The sequence below is a fragment of the Athene cunicularia genome (genome assembly GCF_003259725.1).
Source record: "Athene cunicularia isolate RWA chromosome 1 unlocalized genomic scaffold, athCun1 chr1_part1, whole genome shotgun sequence".
NCBI lineage: Eukaryota > Metazoa > Chordata > Aves > Strigiformes > Strigidae > Athene > Athene cunicularia.
The window spans coordinates 32395529-32409727 of NW_020799091.1; the positions used below are offsets into that span (position 1 = coordinate 32395529).

The 14199-nt window shown below is 39.5% G+C and overlaps 1 protein-coding gene across 3 annotated transcripts in view; it reads left to right on the forward strand.

The window, feature by feature from the left end:
• ELF1 (E74 like ETS transcription factor 1) overlaps window positions 1-14199 on the forward strand; it is a 52654-nt gene that overhangs the window by 24242 nt on the left and 14213 nt on the right. For all 3 annotated transcript variants that reach the window (XM_026854317.1, XM_026854325.1, XM_026854307.1), the window contains exons 4-7: window positions 4601-4708; window positions 5312-5476; window positions 10282-10365; window positions 13404-13596. In XM_026854317.1, the coding sequence (XP_026710118.1) occupies window positions 4601-4708; window positions 5312-5476; window positions 10282-10365; window positions 13404-13596 (550 nt within the window). The remainder of the gene's footprint in view (window positions 1-4600; window positions 4709-5311; window positions 5477-10281; window positions 10366-13403; window positions 13597-14199) is intronic.

Below are 14199 nucleotides of genomic sequence, written 5' to 3' on the forward strand. Positions count from 1 at the left end.
CAGTTTCATTTACTTTGTAAAGAAATTATTCACTGCTGCACATAAGCATCTTATGCTGCACTTAAGCATGTTAAAAACAGCAGGGTTTTTTTTCATGTAGCTCCCTAATGAGATAATTTTCTTTACAAATTGTAAAGCCTTATTTAAAAAAGAAAATGAAAGGTGATGCATGAAATACCTGTGTTCTTAAACTCAGTTTTTCATGTCAGTTAACAGCTCAGAGTTGATACTAAAAAGCAATTGCTTAAATTTAACAGCCAGCTATTCTGCAAAAGGGGACTCTGTCCATGTTTAAGGTATCTCTTTCTACTTTTAGCAAGCTTAGATTTCTTCTGATGTTATTTTGATGCTCTGCGGTCCCTGCTTTTGTCTATAGTCAAACCAGCAGAGAATTTAAACAGCTGTGACTAGCACAGCCCTCACCTTGGCCTGGACAAGGACTCATGTTGTCTGTTCTCCAGAGCTGCTGGCTGCTGGGGAAGCAACAGGAGTGGGACAGAATCACTGTAAGTGGTGGAAAGCTTTCAAAAAAGACACTAGGCAGGAGTAGGGAAAGTGAGATTTTGGATTGAGGCGGGGAGCTTCCAGCATAAGGCATAGTTACTTTCTCCACCGTGTGAGGAGAGCAGAAAGCTGTGTTTGGGCAAGCCTGGTGCTAACAGTGAGCGCTGATTCATTGCGAACCTGGATTCACAGTAACTAGGCTGTAATTAGCGTGCAGATACAGAGGCTTACGTTTGTGGCTTGCTCAGATAAACACAAATTTGTAGGGAGAAAAATGAAGTTACTTTTGGGTGTGGTTTTCCCTTCCCCCTCTTTTTTCTCCCCCTTCCCCCCCTTTTTTTGTTTTTTCCCCCCCTTTTTTCCCTCTTCTTTCTTTTTTATCCTCCCCTTTTTCCTTTTTTGTTCCCCTTCCCTCTTTTTTCTTCTTCCTGTTTTCCTTCTCTCTTTTTCCCTTTTCCTTTTCGTTCCCTCTTTTTTTCCCCTCTTCTTCTAAAAAAAATTTCTACCTATTTAACATAACATTTGAAATCTGATGCTTCTGAGAAATTACCTCCACCACCACCATTCTTTCAGCTCTGACTTTGCCAGTGTGTAACAAATGAGTTGTTTCATCCCCATTCTTAAATTTGTGACTGTATCATAACTACCAGTGATTGGAATATCTTTCTGCAACATTAAGAGAAAAACTAAAATAACAGACACCAGCTTGCCTTTGGTAGTTGAGTTTGTTATTTCTAAGCACTGTCTCAAGTTGGGTGCTGTGAATTAGCATCTTGCTGCTAGTAGGTCAGAGAGGTGTTGCTCCATCTCCTCTGTGCAGTGCCTCACACCTGGTTTGTTAGCTCTCAAGTTCTTGCGATTCAACTTGCTAACTCAGCAATAATCCAAAAACTTCTTTTCAGCCATTTTATAAAATTAAATTTTCTCACTGCATGATCAGAAAAACATGAAGCCTGACTTGTGGTAAGTGACAGGAGTTTGGATCATGAACCAAGGGCAAAGATGGGAGGAAGAACCACAACCCTTGTTTTTTCAGCAACAGGGAAATAATTTGGCTCAAACCACCTTATGAAGTCATCTTCTGTGAAGAGGCTTGAAGGGTGTTAGCAAGGGCATGAATGTGGATGGGTGTTAGCAAGGGCATTAATGTGGTTAAGAAACTTTTTTTTAGCCATTCTGTGTCTGTGGATAGACAGATAATTGGCGCTCTATATGTTTTTTGTGAGCATCAAATTATATTAATTTCTGTGTTTATGTTACTTATATGACTACTACAAGTTCCTTTCATTAGTCTTGTATATGGATGGTTGACTTCTAGCCTGATGGTGTAACAGTGATGCAAAGCTGGAGACCTCTGCCTCGCCTGCCATTATCCAGAGTGAAGAATTAATTCTGCTCTGTCATCACAGTTCTTACCCAGGAAAGAGCTGGTAGTGGCTGCTCCCTCCTCCCCACCCGCAGCACTGAGGACCAAGGGATACCTCTGCTGGCTTTTAAATTGTATGTGGTAGCGTAAACCAGCCCCACTCAATGGCTTTGTCTGAGCTGGATTGTGGCGGGTTCCTGTTCATTCAGACAACATCAGAACTGGTGACAGCTGCTTTGGCAGTGGTCTGTGCCCATATTCAGGGTGACAGCCTTATTGTGGTCTTCATTATGCTGGTAGATGTTATGGAAAGTTCCCATCCATATAAAGCTTAGAACCAGAAGCGATGAAGTCAGAACTGCTGGGCCAAGTGTGAGTGAGCCCACATGGGCTGTGCTTGGTTCAGTCTTCTCCTCAGCTGGCTGGGCATTCCCTAGAGATGCTGTTTGGCTCTTTGGACTGAGATGCTCTGTGACTGAGCTGCTGAGCCTGCAAGCTGCATGACTATAAAGCACCCATGATTTGCTGCCCTGTCTTGTTCTATGGCTTTCCAAGCCAGGACCTTAGCCCCTTCGTCTTCACGCTGTCCTCCTTTCTTAAGCCTGTTTGGAGGTGTCAGCCAGAAGGTGCAGATCCTTAACTTTCTGAACGCCTCTGCAAGACAGGGGGTAGAGGGGGTCTTGTAGACAACAAGGTGAGTTGCTGCGATGGTCAGGGGTTCCCAGTGCCTGTCTACTTTATTCTGTCTTAGCCTGAGCCTCTGATGCTTGGGGCATGGTACGACTAAGATCAAGGAGAAATTCAGAGGGCAAGGAGGCTTCTCCTGAACTCCCATGTGCTGCCTGTAAATGACAGTGGAGGAAGTGGAGCTGAGTGCGAATGTCTGCATTCTTCTTTGCCCTCTCCTAATGATGCTGAAGCTGTAAATATTTGGGGGGAAACTGTTTGAGGTTTGTTTTGGGGTTTTTTTTGTAATTTGGTTGGTTTTTTTAATTGTGTGATTGTTTAGCACTAGTGCACTGGGTGCTTTGTTGTTACTATGATATATTGATTCTTGTTTTTTTTCTTTTAAAAGTATAGAAATTCTGGCATAAGCCTCTTGCTTTTATGTGAAGAAGAAATGTTCCAGGGTCGTTACATTATGTTTTACAATGTATTTTTCTTGCTCTGTCAGTCAGTCTACTTTTTTTTTTTTTTTTTTTTTTTTTAAAGTGACTGCCCCACCCAAATTCCTCAAAGCTAAACAGAGAGATAGGGCATGAAGCAGAATCATTACTGGACTGAGAAAGGTTCATTGGTGTCCTAGGGAGGAGAATACTAATGCAGCACTTTGTACCGCTTTGATAGATGCAGGTGAATTCCCCAATGTAGCTTCAAATTCATGTCAAAGGATAAGGAAGCCTGGCCCAAGCATTTCCATCCAAGAAAGAGTAATTTCTAAAAGAACGTGTTAAACAGTTCTAAAGGTTTATAGTACCAGGTACTGCAACTAACATCTAACTTATTCATCATGCTACAATTATTTTGGAAAAAATCTCTGGTAAGTTACTCCTCCAGTCAAACCAGTATTATCTTACTGGACAGCTGTTATTTTTGCAAAATGATATTTTACTGGATTTTTTGGTGTGTAGTTTCAGATTACCTTAATTATAAATTAATGCCCAAGAATTTTGGATTTGTCTAATGACCACCCTCCTGAGATGGATGAGGGACTGTCTAGTAATCAAAATTTTTGAAAAGTTTGTCAGCCCTCTCTATTGGTTTTTGTTTTATGTTTGCTTTCCAGTGGTTCCTAGAGTCTAATCCCCATGGATTTGAATAGTTTAGGATTCAGTTACACCTTTAGATCATATACTCTCTAATAGAAGTTGTAGAATATATTCTTGTCTGTCTTCCAGGCTAAATGACAGGATATTTTTGGTGAGCATCTCTTAATTATGGATTTCACTTCCTTTGGGCCACCATAAGAAGAAATCAGCAATATTTTTTTTTTAAATGATACTATCTGGAATATTGTTTGTGGTAGTGATATTTCTTAGGGTTCATGGGTGTTATGTTTTACTGCATGTGCTTGATCAGCAAAGAGAAGGGTTAGAAAGATGAGGCAGAAACAAAGTGTGTTGGGTTTGGTTTTGTTTTTTTTTTTAAATACATACAATCTGAAAATGCATGTAGTATATTAAGTAAATGAAATGATTACAGTGTGCATTTGCTCTCCAGCTAACCTGTTACTACTCATTGTCCTGGATTCAGCTAGAATAGGGTTAATTTTCACAAGAAGCTGGGAGGGGGGCATAGCCAGGTCTGACCCAAACTAGCCAAGGGGATATTCTACCCCATGGTGACGTTGTGCTCAGTATATAACTGGGGTAACTGGCTGGGGGGGTTGATCACAGTTCTGGGAGAGGCTGTGTGGTACCAGGTGGTGAGCAATGGCATGGTGCATCACTGGCTTTATATATTCGTTTAATTAGCATTGTTGTTGTTATCGGTTTCTTCTCGTGTTGTTTTATTAGACTGTCCTTATCTCAACCCACAAGGTTTTACCATCCTGCTGCAGGGATAAGTGGGCAAGCAGCTGCCTGGCGCTTTGTGCCAGCTGGGCCTAAACTGCAACACTTATCTACTAGAAGACTCTGTTCACCCTTTTTTTTTCTATAAATGAAATAAATATGGTAAGCTGTAAGTCCAGTTTTTAGATTCTTAAGAGTTAATTTTTCTCTCTTTTAGTTGAAGCATCTTGTCATAATGGAGATGAAACAATGGAAACAATCGAGGCTGCTGAAGCACTTCTCAATATGGATTCCCCTGGTCCCATGTTGGATGAAAAAAGAATAAGTAAGTTTTTTATGAAAGCAAATCCAAAGCTGTATTTGCCTTGTTTATTTGTGAAAGAAGTAGGGATTCAGTGCAAGCATGGTTGCATGGAGTTGGTAAGACTATTTTGCTTTCAGGTAGCCTTTACGTACATAGTTTGGATATTAGAAATCCAGTGTTGTGTGCAGTGAAGGATTTCATTTCCATGGCAGAGTAGAACAGGTAAGGAAAGATGGGGGGAAGATGTGAATGAAGTAGGTTGGTTTAGATTGCAGTGTTTTGTTTGGCTGATAGAGTATTAGTCTGTTTATGTTGCCAAGATAAAAGAATTTACACTTAGATCTGCAGATTGCCTTAAATATGAATAAAAATGTGTGATCACCAAATAATTGTGCTTTTTGGGGGAGTGGGTTATAGCATTAAATTGGTTCTATTTTAATAGTACTTCTGCTTGTGTAAAATGTAGGCACATATATTCCATTATGAACTAGTCTTCTCTCCCATGAAGGCCTTAAGTGACACAGTTTTGTTTTCTTCTGTGTTTAAATTTTTGCTGTAAAAAAAAAAGATTTTAAAAGTCCTTGAGGCTGTGTGAAAATATTCCTGTTGTCTCTTTCCCTTAAGCAACTATGTTTGGTGCAACTGAAGATGATGATATAGTGGCTCCTATTACACATGTGTCGGTCACGCTTGATGGGATCCCTGAGGTGGTGGAAGTTCACCAAGCCCCAGACCCTTACGCTGAATCACCAGAGACTCCAGAATTTGAACAACCGAAGAAGAGAAAAGGTAAGACGCTACTGAGGAACAGCAGTGTGGAGTAGGAGAGCAGTGGGTGGCACGTTCACCTTCCCTGTCAGTGTCTGGAACCATACTGCATATCAGGTCAAAATAACTGAGTGTGCTCAGCTAGAAATACAGAGAAAGTGTTTTCTTACTGGATTGTGTGAGCACAGATACCAGTGGTGTTGGAGAGGTAGCAATGATGGTTTATCCAACCAGAAACATGAATCTCTATGTGTTCCTATTTATAGTTGTTTCTTCAGAGCAGAATTGCAATACAAGCCATAGAGCTTTTTGTGAATCCTGAAGTAATTTTGTTAGCTCTTATTAGCTTCACCTAAAGGTGCTTGATCTGTTCAGAATATGGGATGAGAACGAGGAGGGTTTTTTAGCTTTTCTTAAATATGAATGGTTTAATTGATTTTTTATTTTTTTTTTTTAGACAGCTGCATTCTATAGTAAGCATTAGTCCCATTTGCAGTAGATAACATTTAAACAGTGTCCACTGGGTGATGTTCTGTTGGAGTCAGTGCTGTGCCAAAGAGTAGTGAAGTGGTGTTAATCAGGCCTTCTGCTCCTGTTTTCCCATCCTGCTTCAGCATGGACCCCATCAGAGGCCCTGAAACTGGTGTCTGCAGGGGAAGAGTCATGTACTACAGGCAGATAAAAGGTGCTGTTGCAACAAATTTAAGAAAAAAAAATAAAAGTAGAATAAACCAAGAGAGCTTTGTTTCTTGAACTAATCCTAGGGCTGAATCAGAGCATTAGGACTTTTACAGGCTCCTCTGTGAAACAGGACTCCTGCTACCCCGCATTATTCCTGCTGAATGAGAGTGTGTTTTTGCTGGTACTTTTGTTGCTACTTCCAAATGTTGGGAGTTGTTATGTGAGAGAGAGCATGTTGGCCTGTGGGGATCTTGGGGAAGCTGCCTGAGCCCTGTGTGTGTCACAAGGTCTGCTTGGGACGGGTGTGGGTCAGGAAGTCTCTGATTCCCGTAAGAAAGCTGAACTGAAACCACTGTGAAGGAGAGCTTTACCAGCAGCTGACCCGAGAGTGCTGCTGGGGAAACTACCGTGCAGTGCACACTGCTATGAGATAACCAACTGTAAGAGGATTTTAAGCTGTTTTTCTGGTTTTGTTCTTCTCTTCTTCTTTTAATGTTGGCTGCTATGTGGGTCAAAACAAGGAGCTTCTGTCTGCCAGATACTTAACCTCTTTGGTGTGATGCTTTCATACTCTCTCTCATGTTGTGCTTCTGCTTACTCCCACTCCTTCCTCCTCCTAGCTGTAGGTTAGAAAACCAGTTGCTTCACAGCAAATGTGTGTGTTTTTGACAGTTCTATCAGATAGAAAAAATACTAGAAAGGATTAATCAGCTTAGTGTTTCATTAGCTACTAGTTTTCAATAAAGTTGAGACTTCATGAGGTAGATGGTATGGATGAGTGATGTTGAAGTGTTACTTCAGAATGTCCGGGGATTTGCAAGGCATTGGTGTACAACAATTGCTGCAAAATGCTGTTTTATAGTGCACTTCAGGACGATGTGCAATGTGTGGGTGGAGTTCTTTTGGGTTTGTTTTTTTGTTGGTTTGTTTTTGATATTTCTTTTTAGAGTGCAATCTGTTTCCCTTCCTTTGGTCAGTTCTGTGGCATAGCAAAGGACTGTAGTCATTTTGCCCTATCCATACAGCTCATGATTTCATAGACTTCTAGCACATATAACCCATCAGCTAGACTTACAGGGAGGCATTTTGCAGAACATTGCCACCTAACTGAGCAGAATGGCAATGCCAAGTAGAGCTCCTCCAAGAAAATGTTCTCCAGAAGTAATGGGGTGATTTCACTTCCTTTCCTTGTGGATCTTATTGCTGCAGCTGTATGCGCTCATCTGCTCAACTCCAAACTCTTGTTCAGCATGATGTTTGTACTCATGAATGTCTTGAGCACTGAGCTGCCGAACTACAGATCAGAAAGGTAGGAAAAACAAAAAGGATGTCAGAGGAAGAAACTTGGAAGTGTGCTATACTAATACCTTCAGTCCTGTTTTTGCTATGGGAAGTATCTGGCAGTAGGTGGTCATCTAAGCTATGTACACATTATATTTTAGTTATATACTGTTTATTATGTTTTTACATACATTATATTTTTTTTAAAATAAAACCCACTGAAAACAGTGCAAGAAAATGTATTGAACCTTTTCTGGTGTGGCATAAAATATTCAACCAGGATGAGCATCTTGTTGTCTAAATACCACATTAGTTTATAGTGTGAATTTCTAACTTGAAGTGGGTTTGCAACCATGGAAATAGGAAAGTGGAAATACCTATTATAAATTAAATCAGCTATACAAAATTATGGTAGCCCCACATACAGCTTAGCTCTTGCACATTCTTTATCCTTCCTCTTTGTAAAATTCTCTCCTAAAAAGGAATTTGGTGATGTACTCTGAAAGGTAACAAATTCATGCTCTGTTGAACCAAAGGAGGAAGCATGCTAATGCTTAACATGCTTTCAGAAAATAATCTTATTTTAAACAAAGGAAGCACATCTTGTGTGTCTCTGTTAACTGTGTTTTTGATGTTATCAGTCAGTGCCTGGAGATCATAGCTCATAGTGTAGTCTAAGACCATCATCTTTAGTATCTCTAGCCTAGATATACAGCAGTAACATTGATACCTTTCTGTAAATGAGTTTCACATTCCTCACTGATTTTTAATTTTGTATGGGCTTCTGGTAGAGGATTGTCCAAATAGGGTGTCATGAAGTAGTCTAGGCTGAAGTAAGATAGCCTAGAATTGCTGTAGCAGTAGTATTCGTATTTGGTAGCCTGGGTTATCCCTAATCAAAAGTGTATAAGTTATATGTGATTGGTACTTAATGTTTCCTGAAGTGGACCAGCAGTAGTTCAGTCATGACCTAATTAAGCCCTCACCCACTTAATTTTCTTTTAAGACCTGATCTCATTTGGACACCAGGTAATGATTAATGACATCAAAATAACACTCCCCCCCCCTTTAATGGCATACATTTACACCTGTACAACAGTCTTCCCATGCCACACCTCTAACCGTTTAGCCAGAATTACCATGAGGGACTTCATGCGCAGTAGGAGCTGATCTATACAAGAGTGACTTCATCTAGATATTTTAGGGAAAACGGACATTTCTGCAACCATTAATGGCGAATGGAACAAAGCTGCTAAAAATGTACTCCACTAGTACTTTATCCTTTCATATGTTATATATGAAAAAAAAAATAGCATTTTCTTCCTCCCATCTTCATTCAAATCAAGGAAGATGTTACTGGCCAAGGCAATGACTGAACTTTATGTCCCATCCTCAATCATGAATCTTGTCTGAATGGAAGCAAGAAAATTAGAGGACTCCAGGCATTTACTAGATTTTCCTCACGGTAGCTTTCTCAACTAGCTATCACTCTTCCCCCACACCCTGTCAAAAAAAGAAAGAGTGCACAGGTAAACTTAGCAAGACTGCTAATGTCAAAAGGTGAATGTTCAAGCCAGTGTTTCTTAAGATTTCTTTATAGATATCTTGAAGTCTAGAAAAAAGCACAGGCTGGCACTGTGCATTTTTTTAGAGCTAGTGAAAACCCCTCACTGTTACTCTGTAGCATGGGTGTTTCCTTACTAAGTCCCTAAAACAAAGCTAAAAGCAGAATGTCATAGTGCACGGGATTGCACAGGCCTATTGGTCTTGCCTCCGTAGAATGTAAACTCTTTGGAAATGCACAAATAGAGGAAAATAATTTTTTTTTTCTTTAAATCGTTAATTATGACAATATGCTATATGGACTAGAAATATGTTTCTCTGAGTCCTATGTCTACTTGGTCTATTCTGCCTCTTAAAAGAGCAAAGGTAGTATCTGAATAGTTTAGATCTTGTCAGTGTACTAAGGGGTCACTGGAAAACCTGGTAAGAGAAATCTTTATTTCCTAAGAAAGTTCTAAAGTTTTCAGATTAATTACCTATAAAAGCTGCCATTGCAAGGAATGAGAACCAATAAAGGAACAGGTTCAAGGTTTTATATTGAAAAATACATCAGCATGTCTTACAGTTTTTACTCCATTTATGTTTAGGTAGTTGGTTTCTCAGCATTTTCAGATCAATGCTCTTGATTCTTGTCATTGGTTGTAACTAACTTCTTCCTTTCAGTCTTTCTCACCAGATAGAGCTACCATGCTTATGACTTTTTAAAAGGGTGTTTTTTCAGCTGAGGTGTTACTGGTTCTGTTGGTCTTAATAAACAAACAAGTGGCTCTTCTTTACCTGTAGACACTGCTGAGAAAGGTGTGAAAGACAGTAGGACTGAAAAATGTTTGCATCACATGATGGTGTAGTTTGCTGCTGTCATTGGAAACTTCCAATCTACTAAAAAGGAAGATAATCTCATTTTTATCCCTAAATTCCATTTTGGTGATGAGTGAACAAGATAGCGTTCTGTATTTTATCTTGCTTTTCCTGCTTAAACTCTTGCCCACAGTTAATAGCTTACTGTTCTCATCTCACCTGTGTTGTGCTCTTAAGAAAGTACCTAAAAAGCCACAGAAATTTCCAAGGTACATGGGCTTTGGAAAAGTGAGCATAATCTTTACTAGAAGTACACTAAGAGCAGAGGGTGTCCAGTCCTGCTGTAGAAATTGAAAAAGTTCAGCATAGAACTGAGCTCCTAACTTACTAGAAATGGAATCCCCTCTGAATTGGGGAAACAAATCTCTTCCCTTTTTAGGTCCTTGTTCTTTTTTATTTCCCTCTTTTTAAACTATAGTTGACTTACTGGTGGTTTATTACAGGGAAGAAGCCGAAACCATCTCGTCCTGAGTCCCCTACTACAACTCCAAACATATCTGTAAAGAAGAAAAACAAAGATGGAAAGGGTAAGTCAGAGTTGTTGCTGAAGTTTTTAAAAGTACATTGTTCCCGAGCAACCTGTAAAACACTCAATAGCTCTCTTGTGATGTAAAACCAGGTCTTAAACTGAGGGGTGGTTAACATGTCATCTTCAGGCAAGTAAAAAGTTAGCACACAAGATTTCTTGGTGAAATACCCAGTTCTCAGGGAGAATGATGTATTTGTCACTTTAGTTGTAAGGGTTCTTGGAAATTCTTCAGCCCCCTGCAGAGGCTTCTGCATTTTGATTGAAGTCTTGGGGAGCACTTTGCATTGTATTAGTGTTTCTTGGGCTGTGGTTATTTTGACAGATGATCTTTGAAAACGCTTTCCATCTGTGTGTGTCTAATTCTGAATGAGGAGCTAATCAAGGCTGCCAGTTGGCAGCAGCAAGTACCAAGCCCTGAGTTTTGAGGAAAGTTATAACACAGCTTGAAGACTTGGGCAGAAAACTTGGAGTTTTGATACTTCTTCCATTCCTCCTGTGTTTAAAAGGAGGAAAGAAAATAAATACCACATAACTGATACAATAAATCATTTTCTCCAGACCCAACTGTTCCATAGTGCCTGTCAGTTTTGTCAACAACTCGGTTGCTTTGCTGTTGGGTCCAGCACCCGCACCCGTGCCCAGGCTGGCGTTTGAATGGCAGCCTGATGCCTCAGCCCCCACAGAGTTCTGCTGTGCTCGGCAGGAGCTGGAAATGAGCCTCCCCTGTGTCACCACAAGTGCCTGCACAAACGTCTAGGGACTGGTGTGCTTGCCTGCGTACAGTATGTGCCAGGACAGAAGCCCAGCCAAACCTGGAAGGTGGTGGCAACAGAATGTCAGACCCTTGGAACCAGAAAAATTGCTACACTGACAAATAAGTTTGGGGTGGGTTTTTTTTCTTTCAAAGAGAGATTTTCTGCAGTAACAGGGGAAAAAAACCCTCTTGGCAAGCAATAAATAATTAACAGGTTAATGCCAGCAATTTTGCGTATGCATTGTTGCTTTTTTTTTTAATTGAAACTTGATTTTTAAGTAAAAATGAAAGAAAAGTATCAGAGGAATGTCAAAGTAGTGCTCAAATTTGCTTAAGCAAATATTAAAGCAGCCAGTCACAGAATTAAAAGGCAGAAGAGTCTAATGTTTCTGTGGATGATAGCAAAGATACATCCTCTTTCACATTTGTCAATTGTTACCAAATTGCTAATTCAGAAGGAATTAAAAAGGAGCGTGTTGCCTGAAACCACTGCCTGTTAAGAAAAAAGCTACATCAAAAGCATTTGTTTTGCATTTTGAGGAATATAAAATTGAAGTAAAAGGGATATTAATATAACTGGCCATGTCAGGAAAGCAGCTAGAAAATCATGGGAGTTGTCTGTCTCTCAGTATCCACAATGTTCCCCTAGGGGGAACATGTATGCTAAAATATCAAGCCCTGCATATGATTACTGGATGTGATGCATGGATAAAACCGAGTTTTATACATATTTCTTCTGTTGTGACTCAGAAAAGGTTAAAAATTCTGCCTGTGAGTAAAGCAGACATGGTTTTCCCAGACAGTCCTCTTCACAGTGATTTTCAGTGGCTGAGGAGTGACAAATTTTCAAACTGCCTTGATGCAGTTGAGCGTTTTCAGTCTAGACTACAACAAAAGTACCCTGGATTAGATGATAAGGGGCTGGGAATGCTTTCACTCCTGGCTGACACTGTTTCTTTCCTAAGCAATCTTAACCTTTGCCTTCAAGTTATCTGAAGGCAAACAGGTTGACCAAGTTGGGAGACGTTTGTTGCAAAGGCAGTGTTTTTCCTCTAGGAATGTTCAGTTTTCAAGTTTCCACCTGCTGAAGGAGCTGCTAACATTTTGTACTGCCAGTGCTGATGACTTTGCTGAATATTTGCAAAATAGAGATTATAATACAGTAGTCTGGGAGTTGTAATTTGTAAGATGCCGCCTCTCGTTGAAAAATTTTCAGACTGGTGCTTATTAAAGTTGAAAAAACTGCTGGCTTAAATTGAAGCTAACAAAAGAGATTCTGTCACCTCCTGATGTACTGGGCATAATTTTTTGTTAAATTTAAGAAATCTGTACACGGTGTCTTCACTGTGTTTTTGCACGGCTACTTGTGGGAGGTGATACTTTCATACAAGAAGTTTTTTCTTCCTTTTTCAGACTAACAACGTATCACTAAGAAGCTTATGTGCACCTTCAGGTGTCCAAAAGAACATCAGACACCAAAAGCCTTAAAAAAAGCAGGAAAAAGGGTTTCATTAGTTACACTAGTTTAGACTCCTTAAATGTGTTTTTGGAAAAAAAGAATATGCAAATTTGGTAGCAGTTTTAAGTATTTGCAATCTGTGATTTTAATACTGTTTCTTTATATGTGGTAAACACCAAACAGATGTGATGGATTTCCATATATAAGTGTTTGTGCCTGCTCTTCGTAAAATGAAATTTGAATATTGTCTACCAGCAAGTGCAAGCACTCACCGGATTAAAAAAAAAAAAATCTTTCTTAACTTTATTCTTGAAGGTTTGCTTACCTCAGCATATGCCACTGATTTCCCCGTATAATCTAATTGTTAAAAGTAAGGATTTTGTTTGGCCTTTTAAAGGATTATAACATTCACCTCAATTCATCAAAGTATTTAAGCAAAGGCTTAATTTCCAGCATTTTCAGAGGATGAACCTGAACATGTTCCTATTTGAGGAAGCAATAGTGACTGCTTCTGTGACTGGATTAGGCTGGAGGGAAGTGTGCACATAGGTGACTAGTGTTGTCTAATGTTGGTGGTTGGAACGAGATGACTGTAGGTTGACTGGTACCTGACTGTAGGTTACTAGGGTGTTTGGGCACCCAGATTATAATAACTAACAAGAATCCCTCCCCTTGCCCTCCATGACTATTTCCTAGTCTTGATATATTACAGTATATTTGTAAAGACACCAGCTTTTCAGTTTTTAGATTAATTATGTCATTAATAAAATATGGTCAACTAATTATTTATTTTTTTCTGTGTCCTGAAATACTTTTATTTTAGGAAATACAATTTATCTCTGGGAGTTCTTACTAGCACTGCTCCAGGACAAAGCTACATGTCCTAAATATATCAAATGGACTCAAAGAGAGAAGGGCATTTTCAAACTGGTAGATTCTAAGGCTGTGTCCAAATTGTGGGGAAAACACAAAAACAAACCTGACATGAATTATGAAACAATGGGTAGAGCTCTCAGGTACGTGCGTTTTTAATAATAGACTTGTTTTATTGCCTTAGTTTGCATGATTAAATGCTTCATCTAATTTGTGTAACAGCAGCAAACTGTCAACTTGGGAAATGAAGAAGTTATTTCAGCAAAATAAATAAGCTATCTAAAAGTAACCCTTACTAACCTCAACCCCAAATCAGTCACCTTCAGTCTCAGCTCAGACATTTTCAGTGCTGCTGCAAAAACTGCATCTTCACAGTCAGCCACTAACAAAGTAAGAAATTGAAGAATCCACGTGGGGCAAGCCTTTTACATAAAATTTGAATCTCTTTTCTCAAAAAAATCATAAATTCAGGTCTATTAGTGAAATTATTTCTACTTGTTGCAAATGATCCTATTTCCAGTGGAAGATACAGTTTTAGAATTCAGGTCTGGTTGTGCCTCTCTGAACTTGCATGTACAGAGTTTTAAAACATCTTATCATGTGCCTCTGCCTATCAGGCTGGGATTTTTCTCATACGTAAAAGACTGTGCAAAGTAAGCAGACATCCACAAAGCTTCAGTCTTGCCTGCTGATTGATAATTGTCCAACTAGGCAGCTATGCATTTCTTTTCATTTCCCTTCATGCC